Raw genomic sequence first — 25,836 nt, 5'->3', positions numbered from 1 at the left:
TCATTTTCAGTTCAAAATCTGCCACATACTGACTTAAGTTACACAATCCCCTCAACACTCCACCTCTGGCTATAGTTCATTAGTAAGCTGCTGTTTCCATAGAAATATACTATTTTAGTTTATTTAATTCTTGCCAGAATCTGAAACACCAATACATTTGAGGTCTGTAATAATACCCCTGGATGGCAATCTGATGGTTTGCAAGAGATGCCCTCTCTGCAAATCTGGTAAGCAGGAGCACCCACAGCACAGAGCTAGAATCCCACAGATAATAGCTTTTTGAAAAACCTTAGCAGAGGTCAAGGCATACAGATATAAAGGTCCTTGAGGCAATCCCTCCTATCTAATATTCCTGTTTTCTGGATATTAATGCACCAATCTCTCAGTGGCATATCACTCTAAGGGCTTGCTAGCTGGGTATGTAGGTTATGTTTATGATACATGACAGGGCCTTTCCTTGCTTTGAAACACATTTTCTATCCAATTAGTCTTCCTGATAGCAAATCAGATACAGTAAGCATGGTGTCACCTCTATTATACAAAAGTCCTCACGTTTATTTCTATTGTGGGTTGAGAGTTGATTTAAAATGTGTTACATGTGGACTTTATTGTTGAGATACCCAAAAAGGTAGACCTTGAAACTTCTAGGTCAGGGATGGGAAACCCTGTGGCAATTCAGATGTTGCTGGACTACAACTCCCATCAGCTCAGATCATTGGCATTGCTGGCAGAGGTTGATGGAAGTTGGGGTCCAATAACATCTGTAGGGCAACAGATTACCCATGCCTGCGCTAGGCTGCTGGACAAACACAGTCCAACTATTTTTTTCAAGCAACCCTCCTATAACTCCAGGTTCAGTATAACATCTAGGAGAGGCTAGAGAAAACTCCCCAAGCTCTTGGCTCAGCACTTTAACAGTGCAACTGATACTCTTTTCCTAGGACACCTCCTCAATTGGCACCAAGGTCAGTATTGTAGAGTGGAACCTTGATGGAACTTATCTGGAAAAGAGGAGGCTCAGCATCCGTTAAAGCCTCTATGAGTCTGGACTGCTTCCTTAGAGCAGCTATGTAGATGCACTCCTAGGCCTAGTTCACATAAGTTGCTGGTGGCCTGGGCTATACCATTACACCCTCTTGAAATAAATGCCTTACACACAGAAAACCAGCACATTAGAAAGAAGGCACAGCTTGAACATTTCTCCCTTGCAATTACTTAGATATGTGTAGAGCATTTTAAAAAGGAAACAAGTAAGGGAGCGTTGAGTAATTCAACCTCTCCTCCCACCTGCAGTTTGATGTGGAGCAGTCCAAGAACAGTTCAGCCACCTCATCTAGGCTATGAACTAGGCTACAATCTTGTACTGGCACTAACGTATGCATTTGTCAGGATTATAAGTGAATTTTCCACAAATCATTCCCATTGATTTACATGCCACTCTACTCCTCCTCCTTACTGAGCTCTAGATGTACTGAACATAGATGTTTGCACACTTCAGCATAACAACATGGCTGCTAAATTCATAGTTGATTGTTACAAAAATACAGCAATTCTACACACACACACACACACACACACACACACCCCTTCATGGGGTTTCCCCCCATATTTGAATGTGCTTTTGTGTCTGGATATTTTGCTCACATTACAAAGCAATTGTGCTGACCACTTCTAAGGGGTGTGTGTGTGTAGAAAAGACCCTAGGCATGGAATGGCTAATTCTGAAAATGAACCACCAGCAACAATGGACTGATGTAATCTGTGTAACTGTGTGGCTATCTTATTTCAAGAGAATTCCCAACTGATATAATATGCAAGTATTGTGGAACATGAAGAAATTAATATGGACATAAGGGAAAAATGGGATCTATGATCTGGTCCTATAAACCATGTGTTTTTCCCCTCTTCCTATTTTGGTTATCAAGTATTAATTGCCACAGATACACTGGAGAATAATTCATTCAAAATATTACTAATAGTTTTACTGCGGATACTGTTCAACATGGAAGACTCAGAGATTAACCCTTCAATTCTAACTTTGTGTGCAAACCATATGTCAATGGATTCCACCTGAGATTTCAGAGCTAGTGTGGGGAAAGTAACAAAGAGTAAAGAAATGACAGCCCTATCACCCCCACAGGCAGTGCAATTAGCTAAAGCCATGCCAATATTTAGAAGCACGAAAAATGGTCAACATGTGGCAAGATACATGCTACATACGCTATTTGTAAGTAAAGGGTGAAAGTACAACACATTTCTCTGATTATCTACAGTAGGGATTAGGGCCTCAGACATCCACTTAATTCACTGTGATAATAAAAGCATTTTAGTTAACATCTTCCATGTAATTGGGTACCTGGCATTTCGCAATATGTTTAGCTCTTTTTCTGATGAACATGCCCTTCATTAAGTTGGGAAGAGCAGCCAATCTGTGTACCTTGGCAGTGTTTTCCTTTCATATCTGTGCACACAGAAATGTTAACCTCATCTTTCATGAAAGCTACATAAGAGGAACCTCAACCTTCACCAGCTGGGGGTTAGGTTTTGCACACCAGCCTTCCCAAGACTAAACACTAGAACAATGCATCCTGATCCAAGAAATTTCCCATGAATGCACAACCACAAATGCACACACCATCATCAAGATGGCAGATCCTCCAATTGTTCCTATTTTCCAGGGACAGTCCCAGGTTTACAGAAGCTGTCCCGGTTTCTGATTTAATCCTGCAATGTCCCGCTTTTCTTTAGGATGTCCCTATTTTCATCGGAGAAATGTTGGAGGGTATGGAGTTATGCAACCCCCAAACCAAGGAGATAAGTAACTATACAACCTTTAGAAGATACCTGAAGGCAGCCCTGTTAATTTTTTTATTATGTTTCTATATATGTTGGAAGACACCCAAAGTGGCTGGAGCAACCCAGTCAGATGGGCGGATTATAAACAGTAAAATTATTACTATTACTACTATTAGTATTATTAATATTATGGAATGGGGCATCCCTATCTTCATTGTAGAAATGTTGGAGGCTATGAGATGGGCCATGAATGGGACAAATACAGAGTTTCTAGCTCTTATTATTTTAGATACATTTCTGATGCAGTAACTGAACTGTAATAAGTTTTCCTGCACTTCAGCCACAAATACTCTTGGAAAGAGAACAGTTATGTCTGAGTCTACCCAGAAAGAATTATCATAATTCTAAATATTTCCATCTGGAATGATTCTTTAATAATTAAGTCAAGACAAGAAAATATCAATTTAGTTCTTTGTATAGAAAATCAAGTATAACTAAGCAAGCGAAGTGTAAAGTGGGGGCATCTTGCTGCCACTGCTTCTCTCAACCTCTCATGCAAATAAGAAACGATGTTGCTGAGCTTTTAGGAATCTTCATTACTTGCAACACTGGGAAGCAGTAAAAATGGGACTATTGGCATGAAGCCAGTTCCGTTAGCATATTTTCACATTTTTCTTTGTTTGAATTTTAGGACAATAAAAATGCATTGCAAAGCTTTGAAGCATTAACAAATACGAGAACAAACAATACAATACAATACAATACAATACAATACAATACAATACAATACAATACAATACAATACAATAGACAGGATTATTTTTTTAAAGAGAAATCAGAGTTTTATTTTCCCAGGTTCTCCACATAATGTATGATTCGTTTTCCCCAATATAATACATGTCTATGCAACACTTTTGGAAATCTGGCCACTTACTCAATTATCCAAATAGGATCTCATACAGAGTATATACATCCTTGATTTTTAAAATGGCATATTGGGTGCAACCCATAGAATGCCTTACAGATAACTCCATAGTGTAATTGTTTAATAAAATCTGGACTGTTTTTTTTGTTCCTTTGATAGAAAATAAAAGCAGCCACTGTTTCCCTCTCCAAATAACAGAAAGAAATCTGGTTGCTACAAAGCCCACTCACTCATGCTACATTAATTTTTAAAAGAATCAATGTTGTAAACTGTAGTTATGGTCTCCGACAATCATAATCATCCCAGGGAAATCAGTTCCTCCCATCACCAGGGAGGTCATTAGAGCACTATCAGCTACAGTGCACATACCTACCTAACAACCTATTATTTATTGAAATGTTTCCATGAGTTATTCTGATGAGTTCTAATCATTAGCTGTTCACACTGGAGATGCTATAAGGTGCTCTGCTTGATGCAAGGAACAAGAATTCATGCATTGGAACAAGTTTCTGCTCACAAAGTTATACAGAGACAGGTGAGTTAGCTGTTCTGGGAGGAGTTGAACTCCCTCTGAAGGAACAAGTTTTTCTGAGATTTTCCAGAAAAGAGAAATAAACGGAAACCTTGGGGGAAATCAGAGGCCTTGGAAAAGTGTCTCAGGGCTGCAGGCATTTAACTACAAGCTTGTAGGTATGAAGCATGTGGTAAGAGATAAATGGTTTCCTGAAGAATATTAGAATTCTCTGGGTAGTTCCTTATCTCAGAGGGAAACTTGGGTCTTGTCTGAGAACTCGCTGTTGGATGATTGCTGTACAAGCAACACTTGAGAACCTCAGGCTGCATGAATGAAATGCTCCATCAGTTAATGCCCTCTTGTTGGTGCCATCTGACCTCTGAAGAACTATTTGCAATCAACACCAGGTCTCAGCAGCCATTCCAGAATGACAGGCCATAATAATTATAATAATAATAGCCCACATTATTGTGTAATTTTCTATTTCTCATTTATTCAGGGACTTCACATCAACATAATTTCAAGTACATTTAATGGATTTGTCCTGAGTGAATGCATTTCCAATTCATTTAATGGAAAAGAATCAGTTACAGTTGATTATAAAATGGTCACATTTCTGAATACGTGAAAAATGGACTTGAACTACACTCCGCGTGGATGTAAAATTCTGTGCTAAAGATCGCCTTTCTACAAAGAAGGCTTTGGTAATGTTGTTCAATTTAATTAGATATAATCTTTGCAGTTTTCGTTAGCTATTAACATTATGTAAAGATAAACTTAAGCATAATGAATCCTTTCATTATCACATAATTGTTATTTTAATGATTACATTATGAGCAATATAATACTGTACATATTTCTGCTTTTTCACATTAGTGGGCAATTATTTCTAAGGCCTCCTGTAATAATCTGCCCACCCACAGAGGCCAAATTATTAATGGGTCTGTATTAAAACTAGGGTCATGGTGTATTTGTCAATACTATGGACAGAGAAGGAGATATGAATTAACAAGCAAGACTGTATTTATACATGGAGAAAACCTGATCTGCGCATAAACAGAAACGAGACAGACTGGATTAGGCAGATGAAGCTGTTGTCCTAATGCACATGTACCTAGAAGTAAATTCCATTGAACTCAATGAGACTTATTGCTGAGGTGACATGTACAGGATTGATCTATAAGTGCTTCATAACATACAGTAATGAATTTGAGCCTGATCTGGTTTAGTGTGGCGAAGTTAAAGCTAGGATTTTTAAAAAATAATAATAATAAAAATGATGGAAAATGCTAATGGTAACCTCTGTGTTTATCAGTTATGCAGATATAATCATTTAATTGTCACCCAATTTGATGGGATCATTTATCCTGAGGAGACTTTGTAGAATGGGTAAATGTTTGCAGTGGCGTAGCGTGGGGGTGCAGGGGGGGCCGGCCACACCGGGCGCAACATCTGGGGGTTAGGGGGCGCAAATCCACGGGTTAGGGGGCGCAAATTACGTGCCTTGCCCCGGGTGCTGACAACCCACGGTACGCCACTGAATGTTTGTAACACCCGGAAAGTAAGTATTACTATTATAATATAATATTCTAACAAAAATTGTAGGTTGCTGGTGGGTGAGGATGAGAATATACAAACCTGAGACAGCTTTATATGAACTTTCCCAACAAGAACTAAAGTATCATATGCCCAACAAATCACTATGCTCTACAGCAGATGGCCTCCTATAGATACCATTCCATCAAGTGCTTTTTGGGGGTGAGATTGTGGTACCCAAAAATATGTGTTTGGGGGCACTGTGCTTCTGATTTTATCAGAACAGTTGAGGAGTAGGGGTTTCAAGCTCCTTGCTGGCCATGATACATGGCAACCCATTGAGTCACCCATTGTGGAGGGCTACTCTACATGTTTTCTTGGGCTCCAAACATTTTCAATAGGCACCACACATCTGCCATATTCATCTCTGGCCTTTTCTCTGTGCGTAACACAACTTTCCAAATTATCCATTTTTTAACCAAGGCCCCATCTGCACTATACATGTACAGCAATATAATACCACTTTAAGCAGCCATTGCTTCCCAACAAAAATGTATTATTTAATTAGCCAAAGGCTTGGAAGAAGAGGAATGTTTTCACCTGGAGCCTAAAGATATGCAGTGAAGTCGCCAGGCAAGCCTCTGTAGGGAGAGCATTCTACAAGCTGGGAGTCACTGCAGAAAAGGCCTGTTCTTGTGTTGCCACCCTTTGGACCTCTGGTGGAGGGGGACACATGAAGAAGGGTCTCAGATTATGATCACAAGGTCAGTTATATGGGGAAAGGCAGTGCTTGAGGTGCACTTAAATGCACTTAATAATAAAACATCTGGATAAAATCTAGTCCAATTCTGGATTTAGTAATTCATCAGTTGATTCTGGACTGTTAGAAGGCAGTACAAATACCATTCTCTTTCTCCCTCCCTGCTCCCACCCCCTACCATTCCACCAGACACTTGCTATCAGGAATGTTTCTTGCATTCAGGAGTGTTACAGGATGAGCTTTAAGTGTTTTATAATGAAAAATCTATTTATTTCATTAACATTTTGTGCTTCATACCCTTTGTTTTTTCAGCCAATAAAGAACTCTTAACTGACAAAGGGGCTATTAGTCATTCCATGAATGAAGATGGACAAAACCATTAACCTTTTCTGAAAGAATTGCTTTTTAAAAAAAAATAAAGAAAGAACAGAGATGGGCAATGAATAGTTCAGGGAATGCTCACAGTAAAAGTCTGGAGGTGCTCCCAATTTATAAAGTGGCCCTTGTCGAAGTTACAAAGCCATGAGTTTACCACAGTATACCAGAGCACATGCACACACACACGCCTGAAAACAATTTTTAATCTGATAGATTTAGGTTATGGATTCACCCCACCCCACCCCAACAGTACTTTTTGACTTCATAAAAATAATATGTGATACTATTCTGTTTTTAAAATAACCCATGAGTTATTTTCACAATTATTTGTACAATTCATACAAACCTATTTTACTGTTGCTCTTGCTACAGGAAGATGGGGGGGGGGAATAAAAGTTCAAGATTTTTACCACTACAAAGGATACTTTAACCATTCCCTGATCTTGGTTGGATCTCTGCCACTCCATGAGCTTAAATGTGCCTATTAGGTGTACCCTAGTACGCCAACTCACAAGCTATATTATTCTACTAATATTTGCAGTTCCTTCATGGATCACTGCCTTGTCGTGGTGAAGGGGCTTGAATAACTCCAAGAAGCTATGAGTTATGATGTGCAGGGCTACCCAAGATGGACAGGTCATAGCTGAGAGTTTAGACTAAATGTGATCCACCTGGAGAAGGAGCTGACAAACCACTCCAGTATTTTGCCAAGAAAACTGCATGTAAATAAAAAAGGAGAAGCTTTGAGAAGAAAGTGAGAGTTTCCAAGGCATGCTCTGGTTCATGGGGTCACGGAGAGTCGAACACGACTAAGAAAACTAAACAACAATATTTGCAGGGCAGCTGTTTAAATTTGCATGGAAATGTACATTCGTATGGTTCAGATAACAAACTAAAGCAGATCCTTGTCCATGCTGCCTAGGGAAGCTGATCTGAGAGCTGATTTGCATTAGCACTGTAGAAGACCTCATGCAAAGAGCTTCAAAGTTTAAGACACTGTGAAGCTCGTGTATATAAGCCATTTTAGCATATCTTAGTATTGGCATTAAGCCCATTCCTGGGGGCCCCACAAACAATCTCTAGATAAAATCACCTAAATGTATTTTATCCCACCAAATTAATATTCACCCAGTAATCAGAATCACACACCCCAATTAAATTTATACCCCCTGGAAATACTTGGGGCAATCTGAATAAAGATTTTCCCCATGCCCTGGGACCCCATTCCCTAGCAATATCCCTGATGCAGCAACTTTATAGTGACAATATGGAGGTCCAGGTCAGATAAGCAACTGAATAAGTGACCACTTGAGAATCTTATGCATGCTATCATGAATGAGTATTTATACTCTGGTTGAGTTTCTCCACCCTCTGGGCAGCTTCCTGCACATATAAAAACATAACAAAACGCCAAACATCAAAAACTTCCCAATAAGGGCTGCCTTCAGTGAGTAGTTCTTTATCTCCTTGACATCTGATGGGAGGGCATTCCACAGGGAGGGTGCCACTGCTGAGAAGGCCTTCTGTCTGGTTCCCTGTAACTTCACTTATTGCAGTGAGGGAACCACCAGAAGGCCCTCAGAGGTGGACTTCAGTGTCCAGGCTGAACGATGGGGGTGGAGATGCTCCTTCAGGTATACTGGCCCAAGGTCAGAAGAAACACATTGAATTGTGCTCAGAAACATTATAAATCTAGTAAATGAAGTTATAAATATAATAAATGAAGAGATATGGAAGGAAGGTGACTGATCTGTGTCAGCCTCATCTTCGCAAGCAGACAGAATCACAACCAATGGTAAAAGGATCTCATAAGTTATTGACTCTCAACAAAGTTACTTTGGAATAAGCAGTTTTATAGCACAGATTACATGGATTACATGTATTGTCATGGTAACAAGCCAACTGCATCAAGGAAGCTGATCAAAGTCTCAGGTTCAGCAATTCCATATCCTTGCATCCTGACTTAGAAGTCAGTGAGCAGCATGATGCATTTCTCTGCCTCAAATGATAAAACATCACTTTCAAAGCCTAATATGTTGCACCATCTGGTGCACATACTGAGGAGACTAAGGACTCCGCCGTGTGAAGCTCAAAAGCAATTTGTTGCCTTCGGATCTATCTAAAATACTAACTACCTTTCAAATTATGCAACTTGCTTACTGGATTCATTTTGTCCATTCCTTATTTCCAAAGGTGGACCAGAGTTGATGTCTTGCACAGAATACTAATTCTGCCCCCATGCAAATCTTGGTGCATCTTGGGTTATACTGGAGTAAGCAGCAGCAAATATTATTTATATCCTTGTAATGGCAACAAACGCAGGTTTGTGGGACGCAGGTGGCGCTGTGGGTTAAAGCCTCAGCGCCTAGGACTTGCCGATCGAAAGGTCGGCGGTTTGAATCCCTGCGGCGGGGTGCGCTCCCGCTGCTCGGTCCCAGCGCCTGCCAACCTAGCAGTTCGAAAGCACCTCCGGGTGCAAGTAGATAAATAGGGACCGCTTACCAGCGGGAAGGTAAACAGCGTTTCCGTGTGCGGCTCTGGCTCGCCAGAGCAGCGATGTCACGCTGGCCACGTGACCCGGAAGTGTCTCCGGACAGCGCTGGCCCCTGGCCTCTTGAGTGAGATGGGCGCACAACCCCAGAGTCTGTCAAGACTGGCCCGTACGGGCAGGGGTACCTTTACCTTTACCTTAATGGCAACATGCCATAACTGAGAACAATGGAAATGAATACATAGAAGGCACAGAACAAGAGTAGGGTGATAGAACCCCTTGTACCAGGATTGGGACCACAGTGATGAGGCTAAATGGTGACGTGGTATGTTCCACTGCTAAGGGATTCTCTGCAAGGGGAAATTCAAATAGCTCCATTTTGGGTAGTTGGTGGGCAGCCAAAACATTTTTATTCTGCTAGCTTTTGACAAGTTTTTAACATTTTAGTAACTCCAGGGGTAGTATTCAATGCTAGATGTACTCAGAGTAGACCCTCTGAAATTCATGGACATGACTAGCTTAGGTCTGTTCACTTCAGTGGGTCTGCTCTGAGGATAACATAGGTGACTACAACGCTTCTGCTCTTCTGATGCTGGTTTTTATCGCATTATGATATATACTGTGAACCACCTTGGAAGCTCTTTGGCTCCAAAAATTATTTATTTTTTAAAAAATAAGTATCAGTATAATACATGAACAATGCTAGTCTCAGAAACTTCCATCATATGTGGTGACTTAAGACGCTAGCCCAGAATTGGTGGAATAAGGGAACAGGCATGTCCTAAAGGAAACAGTAGCCCTGAATGAGGAGCAGAAGATCACAAACATCTGTATGACAATTCCATGCTTGGGCTTGCATCCTGAACTAATGGTTTACTCCACCTGAGCAAGCAACCTGGACCTTACTAAGGAATCAACTCATCCACCAACCAACCTTTCCAACTCTACTCATTCATCAAATCCTTATATTGAATAATTGCTAAAGAAATGTGTTGTGCCTTAGGAGTCTACAGCTCTAGGCCAAAGCATAGCCTGTTTAACCACTGTTTGCCCCTGAGTTTGGGGATATAGCTGAGAACAGCTGTTAGAGACTGCAGCTTGGTTGACCCCTGAAGCTCATCAGAGCAACTGGTCTGCTGCATTTGAGCTACCTGTAATCTGGTGGGTCCCCCATCTGATTTGAGAAGCTGATGTGAATGCCAACTCTGAGGTATGCTGATGATCAGTTAAGTATCTTTTAATTATTATTAAATTTGTATACCATTCTACATCCGTAAATCTCAGGGCAGTTCACAACATAAAAAGTAGTGTAAAATTATTTATAAGAATTTTAGAAGGCCTATACTGTAACTATGTTGTTTATAGCCATCTTTTAAAACAAAGCAAAGCAAAACATCTCAGCAACATCTGACTAAGCAGTATGATTGCGTAATACAAGGTTCTGAACACAGTATTACCAACCAGCGCCACGTGTTGATCACTGACTGGGTAGTCAGTATTGCGGGTGGTGTAATAATTAAACAGAGGCACACTAGTCAAGGTACTGGGCCTGACAGCAGACTGCAACACAGTTTTTGCCTAAGGCACTGCACCACTGCTAATCTGGGCTATTCAGGATAAACAGTGAGGGGGGTTGCAAGCTGGCTCAAATTAGACCAGCCTAGCCCACAGCAATGTTGCTTGATGCTCATTTTAAGCATTGCTTCTGTGAAAGTGACTTTCTGTTTTTTAAGGGCAAATGGTTTCCAAAAGGAGCCTCGCCACCAAGACACCCCCTTCCTCCACATCACCTCCACGTAAGGCTGTGGTGTATGGTAGCATTGATCTCTTTGCTTCTAACCTTCATTAATTTTACGCATCCCTGAGGGTGGAGCAGCTTTGGTGCCAGCTAATTAAATGCTATTTAGAGCTGCTCAGTGCATTTTATCAGACCAGAATGAACTCTTTTTTGTTTTAATGGAATCTACAAGGATTCCTTTCCCAGCTATTTACTAATTAAACGATGCTGTAAGATTTTCTATTAGGTTTTAAACTTCAAGGCAACTCAATAGTGTGCTGGAATTCAGGTAAACAGTCACAAAGGGGGGAAATCCTTTTCACATTTGGTTGCTGGTTGGCATCCCTATAAACATAGTTTAAATCTTCCTTTCATCTGACTCTGTATACATAATGCAGCTTTGAAAAGTGCTAATGAAGTATTGGAAAAAGCTGTCAGTTTCTGAGCACCTCCACAATCATAAAAATGAAATGGCATAATTTATGCACAACAATTATTCAGAAAGAAGGAAAGTTCATACTGCCTTAAACATATAAATATTTCCCTAATAAGGGTCTGCAAAAAAGAACATTTTTTTCTTCACGTTCACACCATCATGGTGTCAAGAACAATAGCCAGGTTTTGACAGCCTGTTTCAAAAGTTATTCTGTGTTCAGATTAGGTAAACAGGGAATCTGTTTTGGAATGTGACAGGTTGGTGGACATTATCTCCTTAATAGAGATTGGTTTTAGCCTCTTCCACCAACTAATATTAATGACTGATTTTAATTTAAATGTTTTGCTTATTTGCATCACAGACCTGTTTGCAGCTCATTCCTGATCGCTTTTCCCCACCACCAGGTAGTTCAAAATTGAGATAATCTTGTGCTAGAAATACTTTGTTTCTCAAGATCAACTAACATCTAAGTGTCATTAGAGGCTTGTCAGGCTAGAAATATGTTATAGCAATACACTGGTGGTGCACAGCATGTATACAGTTGATATTTTAGGAATAAACCTCCCTGGTTCCAAGAAAAGCTTTACATTTGTATACTATAGGAGTGAGGGATGCGAGTGGCGCTGTGGGTTAAACCACAGAGCCTAGGGCTTGCTGATCAGAAGGTTGGTGGTTCAAATCCCCACGATGGGGTGAGCTCCCATTGCTCGGTCCCTGCTCCTGCCAACCTAGCAGTTCAAAAGCACAAAGTGCAAGTAGATAAGCAGATACCACTCCGGCGGGAAGGTAAACGGCATTTCCGTGTGCTGCTCTGGTTCGCCAGAAGTGGCTTAGTCATGCTGGCCACATGACCCGGAAGCTGTACTCAGCTAGTAAAGCGAGATGAGCACCGCAACCCCAGAGTCGTCCACGACGGGACCTAATGGTCAGGGGTCCCTTTACCTTTACTATAGGAGTGGCATTTGGCTTCCCTGTAACTTAGTTTGCAGCAAAGTCAGTGCACTGTTTAAAGCAACAACGGAAGTGAGGGCTGTTGTTTCTCTGAGGAAACCACAATATCTAGCTTAAGTAACAAAAGTAAGAAAAATTGAGAGTCTGAAACTGATACAGTGAACAAATGTCTAAAGGTTTGGCAAGGCACACACAGCCATTTCCCCTCACATATGGAGCTAAGTTATTCTTTGACAGCTTACCCAGTGGCTCAGATTCAGAACACACTTCACTGTCACATTCAAGGCCTCTCAATGGAGAGAGGAGCTGAAAGTATAACATATGGAACATGGCAAAAGAGTCAACATGGCCTAGTGGACAACACTGACTTTGATCCAAAAATCATGAGTTTGAGTCCTGTCCCTGCAATGGACACATTTCAATAGCCTTCAGCAAATTACTTATTTGTACAGTAAACAACTCAACAATGGCAAATCCTTTTTCGACATTGGTATAAGTTTTCAATGTGCCAGGCAGGACTTACCTGTCTTTCCCAGTTTCCTTCTTAAATACTTCATCACAGTAACTCATGCGCTGCTCTGTGGTCACATAGATTTTTGCCCCAGGGTAGCTGTCCACAGTCTTCTTCAGCATGTTGTACACAATGCCACTGCCATCCTTCCTCATGTTTCGAAAAGGTCCCCAGATGACATAAACTGTGCTGTTGGTTTCCTTGAAAAAATATTCAGGATTCTTAAGTAGAAGAGGAACACTGGTGTGGGAGACGACTCTCACGGTGGTCCGCTTCCCAACATCTTCTTCATAGCCCTTGGTAGGAGCATTGTTCATCCTCCAGATACAGGAGGACTGGTCAATTTCAAATCCTACTTTCTGTTCAGACATCTGACCTGAATTTGAAATGATGGCACACAGGTCACAGTCCAGTTGTAGAGGCTGGTGAGGGAGGAAGAGAAGAGAACAAAAATAAACTGTCAGTCTCTGGAACAGGCCACTTCCCAGAAATCTGTGCTCCTGCCTCATCATGTGACAAGGCATGTTACCCAACCCAGTGCCTACATGGCACCAGAAACAAATCAACCAACATTTCAGGTGGTTCAAGGGCAGAGCATTCTAAGACCAACACTGATACTGATTTGTCAATGATCAGCTTCTCTGTCACTGGATCAGTACCAACACTACAAATGTCATTGCCCTAAAAACTGACAATGATGGCACCAGGCATCTTTCTCTGGGGAGAGCATTCCACAGATGGGGAGTGACCATTGAAAAAGCCCATTCTCGTGTACCAATTAGTCAAAGGGGAGGAAAAGAAGTTGAGACAGGCCAGGGGGAAAAGTCTGAGATTAAAACTTAGAAAGATAGTCAATAAAATACCCATGGAACTATTAAAGCCAAGGCAGGAATGAGGTTCTGTGGGATTCCATGCTGGAGCATGTCAGTTATGCAGCTAAAATCTGTGCAACCAGAAAAGTGCAGGGTGGAAGTGAGATATACAGCAACTGTAGCATGTATATACATAGAGAGAGAGAGAGAGAGAGAGAGAGAGAGAGAGAGAGAGAGAGAGAGAGAATGAGAGGATTATAAATGCTAGAACCCTGTGGAGGATTTGAGGCAAATAATTTTACCTAGCCCATTAGAATGCAGACATGATTATTAGAAGACTAACATGACTAACATGATTACATGCTGTTGTTAGATAATATGCATTTGCACTCATGGTGTCTGGTTGGAAAAGTGCTGTAAAGAAAATAGAGAGGGAAAGTACAACACAGTGGCAGCGAGGAGAAAAGGAGTCAACTCCCACGTGGCAAAGCAAGTGAAGCTATTTAATAACAGGATGACAACAAAGCCATCAGGGAGACTTTCTCCTGCTTATATTATCACTGAACATTGAATAAAATGTAATCTCTGCCCTCTGCAATTTTAAGTCAACTAGATAATAATTGTTTGCATTACGCTGCACAAGATGCTTCCCCCCTCCTCATTTTTTAAAGGTCTAGAAATGAAGGTATGTAATGTGTTTTTGGTAGAAAAGTTGCTTTTTGGTCAAGGTGGTCTCTGCGGAAACTGTACTGGCTTGACAATATTGATCAAAAAGAATATGCGTACAGAGTTAATACATTCTAGAGATATAAAAGCTATTTATTATTAGCTCTGTGAGGAAAAGATCTATTACGGTCATTAGGGTCTTTAATAATAAATGGAGCAAAGTAATTTGCCACTGCCGGAATCATTTTTGTCATCTAATCATACTGCTGCCCAGGTACATCTTGTCAATATTGTAGTGTCTGTGTTATCTCTGAATTTAAGTATTTCATAATGACATGGTAATTATGAATCATTTGAAAAACATACCTTGTTAGCTATTGGCTGTTTTTGTGCATAATGCTAAGCCATTAAACGATGGCTAAGAAAATTGCAGAGCATTCCACTGTGAAGCACCTGACTCTGTCCCACTAAACTGTGGATAGGCGGAAGCTACCACAATAAGTTTCCTTGTAGGTGGGAGCTAGTCTATCAGGGGTGGGAAGAGGGCAGGGTTGGACTGGCCATGGACTGCTGGAGTTTAAGCTGATTCAACTACCAACAAGTTGTACCAATGAGCACTATCCTGTCAGCAAAACTACAGAGGATGGTTGTCTACTAATGCATACTGTCTGTGCAAGGATTTCCACTTGCACAACGGGACTTCCCCCATTCTTCCCTCCCCCAGGTGTCCTCCCTAAATCTGCTCTGTTAGGTTGGAGAAATGCTGAAAATGGATTTAGGGGGGCATGAAGAAGGAGCAGAATGGCAAAACATTCCATTGCAAAAGCAGAAATATTTGTCCTGATGGAACCATTGCATCAGCAGTATGTTGGATTCACACAGAAGTTTCCTGTCTTGTCCCTCACCTCCCACAACAATTGCTAAGAAGAAATAGCAACATAAAAAAACACTGAAGGAAAAAAGCCTCCTTATGGAAGAATGGGTTTCTGTATGCTTGCTTGGTTGTTCACTGTTCATTTTCCTTTTTAAAAAATGTTCATATGGAATGTAACAAATCAACCTACTGGAACATTGCCTTTCCCCTTTATATTGTCTTGTGGTTATCATTTTGTAAAATCTAGCTCAGCAATTTGTGCAGTCATGTACCGTCTAAGAAGGGATTTCTGCAACTGAGAGTGATGAAGTAGAAAGGTTGGTCTGGTTCAACTGCCTCTTCTGGTGTCAAACTTGTGTTTGCAAACACCAAGAAGAAGGTTGATGTGTACTCACATGTGATCTACACACACACTGCCAAAACATACAAGAAATTGAATTGTTGTTTGTATATGCTTTAGGTCAAATATCATTAACTGGATAAAAGGAAATCCATTTTTAAAGAGCACCTATTGCCATCAAAATAAATTCAGTTAAAGCCTTTATTACTGACCATCCAATTGCTTTGGAAGCCTTCTAGATTAAAGCTTTTGCTACCTTAAATATCTGTCACGTCCTACTGGATCTGCTGTTGGCTTTATTATTTGACCCTCTCTAGGTTTGCTTGTTTGGTGTCTTGACTTCAGGATTTGCACAGCTGTGTCCTCACCACCATCTGTTGCTACAAAACTGATGAGCAATAATAATGTCAGTGGGACTGGTGTGGAATAGTGATTCTGCCAGAGGATTTTGAGATTAATGTGGATTAATATGGCCTGTTTACAAACTGATGTTTTAATAAGTTTACTACGTTTATCTGTTTATAATCATGACTCAATCTACAATGGCTTTTTCAGAGCTTTTTCTCAATATTGATGTTTCTTGCATGAACCATCTGTGATCGATAGTACACACTGGCAGCTTCATACAAGCAAGACTGTCATGAGATACTTGAGGATATCAAATTAAGCACTTTATTTTTTAATATACCCAAAGGCTGTACCTGCCAAATGGGACCGCCATATTGATGCTCATCACTTAAATGATGCAATGTAGTAACTTAAATGAAATATGTTCTGAAGGCTACCTTTCTATTGCTTCTAGAAGCAGGAAAATTTCCATAAAATTGAGTGAGTGTTCCTAGTTGAACTCTTGCACAGTATCTTAGGATACTACGGACATATATTCTCCCTGGAGGAATTAATGTTATGCCCCAATTGTAGAGAATTCATATACAAATTTATATTCACATAAGGTGATAATTAACTGAGTCATATTCGGAGCACACCCACTGTAATCAATGACAGTGACTAACTTATGCCCATTGTTTTCAGTGAGTTTACCCTGACTATGACTTAAATGAGGTACCATCTATAACATTTTCAATGAGTTGGCGGTCAAAGCCAAAATGACTATTTGAGGAAAATTCCTATCTGTTATAGCAGAGATGGGGGAAGAATCTGTCATCTTAATAGATGGGCAGGACCACTCAGCTGTCAATCACTTGACACCCAACTTCAAAGGAAATAATTGAGAGTGCACTCCCAATTCTTTCCTTTCTTCCTTTGGAGTCACATTTAAACACAAGCTGCCAGGGTGTCCCCCCCCCCCCCACCGCCCCGCCAAGGAAAATTCCTGCTGAAAGGGGCTTGCAGCTGATTAGTGCTTACTGCAAACCCTGGTGAGATTTGACTGTGCAATTCCTGAGTGCAGTCAATCCCAGCAGAGTTTGCAGCTGAAATTGATTCAAACCCCATTTTGGACAGGCATCGGATGCACTTGGGAATTGCCACTAGGGAGCTCCCAAGTGCAGCAATGTCCCAGTGGGCTTTGCATTTGACACCAAGTTTATTTTTTCCCATATGCAAGCCATACTAGCCATGGAACAATTGAGTGCACTTTAAGGCTCCTAGTTGTTCCTTTGCAGGCATGTCTTTATCAGCCTCACATCTGACACCCTACATGCCAGCTTCTCATTAGCACAATGGTAACATTACATAAAACAGAAATTCTGGAATTGATTGCATCGTAATAATTTCCCCCTGCAGCATCTGAAATGAACAATGACTTCTAGTGAAAAAGGGGAGGCAATAAAATGTTCAAGCAGCCATTGTCCATAATGCAAAGTCCAAGGAAATATTTCTGGAAGTATTACTCATATGAAATGATGCCTAAAAACCACTCTGAGAAATATGACCAGCCATAGCACAATAATCAGCTATTGCATACACTTGCTTGTTTGGACCGCTCTTACAGAAATGAATTTTGGCTTGCATGCATGTAATAACAAGCACACCCAGCCCTGGCCCCCTCTCCTTGTGAACCCCATGTTATTGCTCCTGCTTTCCCTGATACCAACACTAAAGCAAGCCAACTTTTCAAGAGCTAAATCCCTCCCTTGAAAAACTGATCCTGCAGGAATCGTTGTATCTGTTCAAAATGTAACATTAAGATACTGAGATGTCTTTGAATGTCTTCCTGTCATCTTGTTTGACTGCAGAACCATGCTGCTGAGCAGAACTACTGCAACTCTGATTCACTCTGGATATGTATAGAAAAGACCCACCCTATTATTTTTTTTTTTAATGCAACATGTATCAGTTGCAGAGAACTTACATTTAAATCCGTAAAGGAACAATGGAATGTTTGACCTTTCCATTTTCCACTAGAGCTTGTGGTCAATAGAAAGCATAATTAAAACGGTGAATTAGAACTTGAAAAACAATGAGATTTCCCTTGCAAAGAGATAGCTGTGTAATAAAGGTCACTTATGAAGCAATTCCAATTATTAAACCTTTGCATTTAGCATTGAAGCTGCTCCACAAAATCAAAGGTTACACTATTAAATAATGAAAGAAACCAAACCGGAAAAGGTCATCGGCAAAACTAACTAGCACTTTCTAACAGCTGCTGCGTATTTACTGATGTGTGTTACCAAATGAACACAGTGGTGTGAATACACATGATTCCCATTGTGAAAAGAAGAATAAACAATGAATTTGGTCCAAAAGATTAAAAGGGATCTGCCCCATCCTCATTTCCTCAGTAGCAGAGTTGTCTTTCAACATTCTGTGTTTTGCATAGAAAATGAGCCTTATGATTAAATTATCATGGACATTCAGAAAATTCAAAATTAAACCATTTCTGTTGCTATCTTAATTATGGGAAGTTTTTTTTTTGTAATTTAGAAACAATGCAATATTAATCCTCTTAATGTTTGAGAGGGGCAATTATTAACAAGTCACACCACACATTAATTTACTCCTCTAATTTGAGCTTCTCTTCTAATTATCCAATTTGCATGGATTCTAACAATGCAGGTAGCAAAGCTCTAGAGATGCATACTTCATTTTAGTGCTATTTATTCTTCAGCTCTTCCAGAATATCATCAGAGTTTTCCATTTTGGAGAATGCAACATGTTTAATGATACCAGGTGGGAATAGCATTTGCCTTGATTCTTCCTGATGTTCTTTTGAGGTCTCTCAAATGAAAGATACAAAAGAGCCATTAACTGTCTGGCACTGCTTTTATTGCTTCCCTGTGTCTTATAAGCAAAAGGGAAAAAAAGTATTTTAATTTTCTTCTGTTTCAGGAATAATTAGCCAAGCTGTTTCCATCCACACATAGTTACTTTCCACAGACCTCAACCTGGGACAAAGACTTTGTAGGCAAGAATGCTCAGCATATTTTAGAAGGCAAGACAATGCTGCATTTGCTTGCATGTTCACAAACCTGACGTTCCAATTTAGTGTGGCTCTCAGGAGTGCTATATATAAATCACAAACTATAACCAACACGAACGCACATACACACAGAGACGCAAGCTGGATCTGATTACTTATGTGCGAGTTTCAGTCCCCTGTTCCTCCTACTACAGCAAGCAAGTTGGCTCCAGGCCTCACGCTGCAGAAAGCATCCCTGTCTTCATAAAATTTAATGTTCAGAATCATCAAACTTTTAACACTTGGAAATTATTTAACAATAAGCAAATTGTCAGCCTGGGTTTCAGTTTCCAGAACAAGTGCAACATGATGGTCCTTTGCAAAGCAGTTCCTGCAAACTGAACAATCAGGAAAATCCATTGTTACTAGGAAAGCAAAGGCAATTGACATTATCAAGCAGCAGAAACAGACTTTTCAGTTGAGCATAAGTTAGATAAAGTTTTATCTTACTGAAGTTCAGATTCACACTCGCTATTGCAACCATAGTGGCTTGCAATAAAAAAAAAAACGTTCAACACAAAAAAGTAAAAGTCAAATTTAAAGCAGAAAAAATGAGCAACAATTAAACCGAGGCAGCAGCATTAAAACTTCTGCATAAACAGCATAAAACAGCAGGGCATTTATTAAAAGCTAGTCTGAATTTTTAGAAAAAATCTCTCTTCCTGACATTTAGCAGATGGCAGAGTGCTTGGTGATTCTGTACTGGGAGAGAGTCCCGCCATCATGGAGCCACCATTACAAATATGTTCCTGTGTCTTGTATGTGACATTACATATGGCTCATGTGACATCATACATGGATTAGGACAGAGAGCAGAGTCTCTAGTACAGTCTTAAAGGTCTGACAAGTAAAGTGACAAATACACATATCTACAGAATATTCGGACTTCAATCTGGCTACTTTTAGAGCAACAGTTTCAATTATCACAGCCCATGCTGAATGCCAGGGAATGACATCATAGACTCCTAAATTTAATGTGATGCTATCTTAGGTGTGGGGGGACGCAGGTGGCGCTGTGGGTTAAAGCCTCAGTGCCTAGGACTTGCCGATCGAAAGGTCGGCGGTTCGAATCCCTGCGGCGGGGTGCGCTCCTGCTGCTCGGTCCCAGCGCCTGCCAACCTAGCAGTTCGAAAGTACCTCCGGGTGCAAGTAGATAAATAGGGACCGCTTACCAGCGGGAAGGTAAACGGCGTTTCCGTGTGCGGCTCTGGCTCGCCAGATGCAGCTTGTCACGCTGGCCACGTGACCCGGAAGTGTCTCCGGACAGCGCTGGCCCCTGGCCTCTTAAGTGAGATGGGCGCACAACCCCAGAGTCTGTCAAGACTGGCCCGTACGGGCAGGGGTACCTTTACCTATCTTAGGTGTATCAGGAAACGTGTCCACACTTACCTGACAAATCTGTCTACTAGAAATATTATGGCTGGAAAAATGTTAGCTAAATAATTGGTGCTTTCAGTGCAAGTGGAAATGTTTCCAAATGAAGGTGATATCTCACTGAGAAACTGCCATTCATCTACCAATACCTGCTATTAAAAATCTCAGTGCAACATATATAACTTAAAAAGGTGGTTTGGGGCCAAATTAGATGTGACATTAATGTATGTTTGTAGCTGCTGGGGGGCAGGGAGGGGAGGTTTCTAATGACCAGGACTAACCCTCCCCTCCCCTCCCCTTCTGCCATCTTGATGAAAGACACTACCTCCCTATGCTGTTTGTGTGGGGGGAGGGGATTCCTACTATGGAACCAATGGGAGCTTCCAGCCAAATCCACATAAAAGTGATTTTAAGCCTCCCCTCCTGCTGCAATCCAATGTATTAGGCGCTACCCACACCCACTATACCTGGCTGCTATTTGCATTAAACACCAGCACACTAAATACAAAGACACATTTAATGTCAAGCCTGGCATGGCTTCTAACCTCTTGCTGAAATCACAGCATTCAGGGTACAATATACATGGTGTGTCCTATTGATTACACACACAGCTGCATGCACCACTGAGTACCTACATATGTCCTATCCCAGGAGAAGGGAACCTTGTCTTTTAGTCCATGGGCCACGTTTTCTCATGGGGAAAACTTTGGGGGCTGCCAGAAGTGGATGGAACCAGAGGCAAACGTGGGAGAGGGTGTGTGAGTTTTGAGAGCCGACTAGAAAGACTTGAGGTTTCTTATCCTGCCAGACCCCCCAATTCACACACACACACACACACACACACACACACACACACAGGCTTATTAAATTTGGAAATGGATCTAGATTACATTAGTTTAGTCCTATGCTGAATGGATTTTCCCAGTTGTCATGGACTTCCATCTATGCTGACTTCTACCAAACCTTAGCAAAACAACATCTATTCATCATCTGAAGAGTGACTTCTATTTCTATAGACTACCTGCCTGTGACTGCTGGGACAAGCATGTAGTTGGGAAACAACCCTTTCCCCTAAAAATAAAAAATAAAGATTCCCACATCCTGTTTGCCTCTCAAAATTTAATAAATTGCTTTTCTAGAACATCTCTCATTTCGCCAGAATGCCTTGGCTCATGATGGAAACAAGTAAAGAGATTGTCCGAGTCACTGATATAAAACACACACCCCAACACAAAGACCCTCACATAGAGCATTTGGATAATTCTTGGGCTGCACAGTATTAGTTCGAGAACTGGGAGTCAGTCCAAACAAATGTTGCATGTGGAAGCCAAGAGGCCATTCATCTTAAAAGCCACCATGTTGCTCACCTGCCCCTCATTAGCATTGCACGGCTGTTCAGGCAAAGCCAACAATAATATGCCATTTGAGCAAGAAGCTGTTCCATCAAATTGTACTAAGTATGCTAAACAAAGAGCAATCAGCCTTCGAATATGGGACAGCCGCCACTTCCCAAAAACACCTACTTAAAGCTTTTTAAGCCACTTTCTTTAATTTGTTTGCAAGAATATTGCTCCAAAATACTCAGTGCTACTTAGGTACAGCGTGCTGGGTCCAGTTAGTAGTAGGTAGTATTGGATGAATGTCCTATTGCAAGAGCTTTTCACATGATCATTAGTAACATAATTAAATACGCTTTAGAAATCAGGAAAGGGAAAAGGCTTTCCCACCCCTCCTCCCAGTGCCAGTTATATTTGGTTGACATACAGCAGAAAACACCAGGAGGCGAAATGTCAGTTACGACTGATGGGTACATGGTGAGAAGGAACATACTGTTAGAACATAGTCTGAATTGTGAATGATTCTCAACAGGAGAGGACCAAAATAGTTTCTCACCTCTAGTATCTCACCGTGCAGCACAATATGCTTCCATCATACACCATGTAAACCTTTCTTAGAAAGTGTGTTATACAATGGAGACCCAATGCCAGGCTGACTTTGCCTTGCCTCCACTGAACAATAGCCAGCTAGGTATCAGTGGGGCAAAGAATGCATGCGATGTTCCCATCTGCAGCAAACACACAGCAGAACCCCCATTGCACAAACATCAATTATTCAGAATTCCCAATAACTGCAATCCATTTTGCATCCCTCACTTGACCTCCATGAGCAATGCAACCCGGCAAGTATACTTATGGTAGCTTTTGTATCTTCCCCTGGTGGCTGTACAGATGAAGGGAAGTTATAAATATTTTACATACATAACAAACAATACCTTTTGGATAGCACCCCCTCCACTGACAACTCCCACTTTTAATAAGCAAGGTTGCATTGCAGATTGTAACTGCATCTGCAGCATGCCTCTGAATACCACATACTGGGAACCAGAAGTGGAAAGAGTGATGTTGCACTTAGGTCCTGCTTAAGGTCTTTCCATAGTGATCTGGTTGGCTCCTGTGAGAATAGGATGCTTGTCTAGATGGACCTTAATGTGTTTTCTTATCTCAGTGACTGGAAATTGCTGAGATAGGGTCTTTTTTACTCCCTAGGGCAGGGGTAATAAACCTGTGGCACCAGGTGTTGTTGGAATCCAGCTCCCATCAGCCCCAGTTAGCAAGGGCCAATATTCAGTCGAAACAACATCCAGAGGGGCACAGATTCCCACTCCTGCCCTAGGAGATGGCCAATCCCCTGAAATGAAGTAGAAAAGGAGCTTAGCTTGCCTTTCTGTTAAGAGTGAACCCTTAAGACTTCCTAATGCAAATTAAGATTTCCTAGTGCACATTATTAACATGAGAACTGTGCAGAAGAGTTATATTTATTGTATTCGTTTTGATGGGGGAATGGAATGGTGTACCCTGCCCCTGTTCTTTTATGCATTCAGCATAGCTTGTAACAGAACATACTGCATCAGCATAGATATAGTACATGTGACTAGGGATTCAACTGCAGGGTTCTCTATGCATGCAATCCAGCTTTCACTTACCTGGAGTCTTCTGGATTTTTTGGACTACAACTCCTAACAGTCCCATCTAGTTGTAGTCTGAAACACCCGGAGGGACCAGGTTGGCAAAGAAGAAAGTCTCTCAGAAATGATGATACCCCTCACCTCTCCAAGGGTATTCCTAACCAAGCTCATAAGGTCTGTGCAGCCTTGCAACACTTGAACCACAGTCATGCTTATAATTAGGGCAGTTAAAAGAGAGCTTTTCCCTACCAGCACACGGGTGAAATGAGAATTCTCAATCTCATTAGTGCTATTGAGAATAATGAAACTGGGGGTAGTTACTCCCATTCACATAAAGCCACACGCAACAATGTGTCTCCCCAAGGACATAAACCATATGCTACACAACCTGCTAGTGTTCACTTTGTACCTCAGCTTAGGAGCAGGCACATCAAAGGAAAAGGAGGGCCCCCATGTGCTTACTCTGCTCTTCAAAGTTCCTGAGGTAGTTAGAGAGAAAATAACTTCTGAGAAAGGATAGTTCTGTTAGGAATCAGAGAGATAGAGAACACAATTTCTTAAATTATTCTGGGTTGGTGGCTGTTCTTTTAATCTGGATGAGTCAAGGGTGTACATGCACAATTCCCTAAGATGGGAATGAATGTTATAAAATACATAATCCACACTGAGGGATGTCACACAAGCAAAGGGGGATGTTTTGATCATAGCATTCGCCACATGCCTGAAGATTCTAAGGAACTCGTAATTCTATGGTCTAGGAAACCCAAACCATCTCCACAGTTCCTGAAGCAAGAAGGGATCTATCCCTCCCACCCTGCGAGAGAATGGCAGACTGCACTCAAGTAGGATGTACTTGTGAGTTCATGCTAGGCTAGGGATGCAGAACTTGGACCCCTCCAGAGATTATTAGATTTTGACTCTCACCAGTCCCACTTAACATGGCCAATGGCCAGGGATGGCAGTTACCCATTCCTAAGCTAGGCATTGTCCATGACCGGAAGCAATGTAAGAGCCCAAGAGCCTACCTACACCATTTCCAATAATGACATTTCAGTGACAAAACTGGTAAATAGTATAGATTTCATTACTGTGTGGTGGGTAGACAATTACTATTTGGAAGGTTGAACAGTGCCAACAGAACAAGCAGTTTTTGGAGGTTTAATTAAATCAGCTTGACTCATGTCTGTAAAAGAAAAACTCCAACCTAGTTCCAAACATACCAGTCGGGTGGACTCTGATCATCAGCAAATCCTCATGTGCCATGCTGTCCATGGGAATGTGTGTGTGTGTGTGTGCACGTGCGCACACCCACCCACCCACACATATATCTATACTGCTCAGCACTCTCTCTCTAGGAACTTATCAGATTGACCTCTACATAACCAAAGCCCATCTTATCTCCTTACAAGTATGTGAGTGGATTTCCCCCAGCAAAGAATAAATCACTTGAATATTTCCAAAATGAGCTCTACCTCTTGCTTCAGGTCAATTTATTTGTGATCTGATCTAAGAAAGGGAAGTAAGATTAAGAAGTGAACCTTGCAAATAAATTAAACTGCAGAGTTGGATATTGAAGCTGGAAGTGGAAAATACAGATCCCCAAGAACTGGGAACAAGCCTTCTAAACTCATTATTTAATTTAGTTATTCTTGGAAGACCAGCTAACAGATTGTTTTGTATGCATGGACAGAAAGTGATAAGCTAAAATGTTAATTATCCGTTTTTTCCTGAATAGAAATTAATCCATGTCAAGAATAACAAAAAGGATTATTATAGTAATATTATGCCTGCAGTGTTTTTTTAAAAAAATGCATTTTGTCCAAAAAACAACAACAACCCCGCAAACAAACCTTAATAAGATGCTGAAGTCCTATGTTTTTAATTACTAGGCATTTTTATCTTTTAAGAAAACACATGCACACCACTGGCCATGTATGTACCTTTCTGCTTCCCTCACTGTCATACTGGGACTGTTTGTAGTGCATTTAAATGGTTGAACAAGGCTTGCAAAGCATGCTTTCCACAGATACTTAAGAACTTGCTGCAAAATATCTTTTTATAGTCTAGATCCAATAATTAAAATTGTTTTGGAAAAGTCTAAAATGAAAGCTTACCAACGAAAACCAAGATCCCAGGCTATTGGTTCCTTTCCCCAACTCCCACACACCTGAAGTCTAAATCCTTCAACATCTAGGTGATGTTTATTGTAGAGGGCACCTTTATTGCAGATTTGTTTTGTATTCATTAAAATAAAAATTACAATTGATATTCAGACAAAGATAATTCATACCCTAAGGACCAACCATTTT

At 40.9% G+C, this 25,836-nt stretch overlaps 1 protein-coding gene across 7 annotated transcripts in view; it reads right to left on the bottom strand.

Moving 5' to 3' along the window:
• The window catches only part of ST6GALNAC3 (ST6 N-acetylgalactosaminide alpha-2,6-sialyltransferase 3), a 267,781-nt gene that overhangs the window by 73,107 nt on the left and 168,838 nt on the right, over window positions 1–25,836 (bottom strand). For all 7 annotated transcript variants that reach the window (XR_014565334.1, XR_014565335.1, XM_083743134.1 and 4 more), the window contains one exon: window positions 13,088–13,497. Coding sequence is in view for 5 of the 7 variants with exons in the window: in XM_083743134.1 (XP_083599260.1) it covers window positions 13,088–13,497 (410 nt within the window). In the remaining 2 variants the exon portion in view is untranslated. The remainder of the gene's footprint in view (window positions 1–13,087; window positions 13,498–25,836) is intronic.

The sequence above is a fragment of the Podarcis gaigeae genome (assembly GCF_964106915.1).
Source record: "Podarcis gaigeae genome assembly, chromosome: 6".
Lineage (NCBI taxonomy): Eukaryota > Metazoa > Chordata > Lepidosauria > Squamata > Lacertidae > Podarcis > Podarcis gaigeae.
The sequence above is the reverse complement of the archived record's forward strand: the minus strand, read 5'-3'. Positions and strand labels throughout refer to the sequence as shown.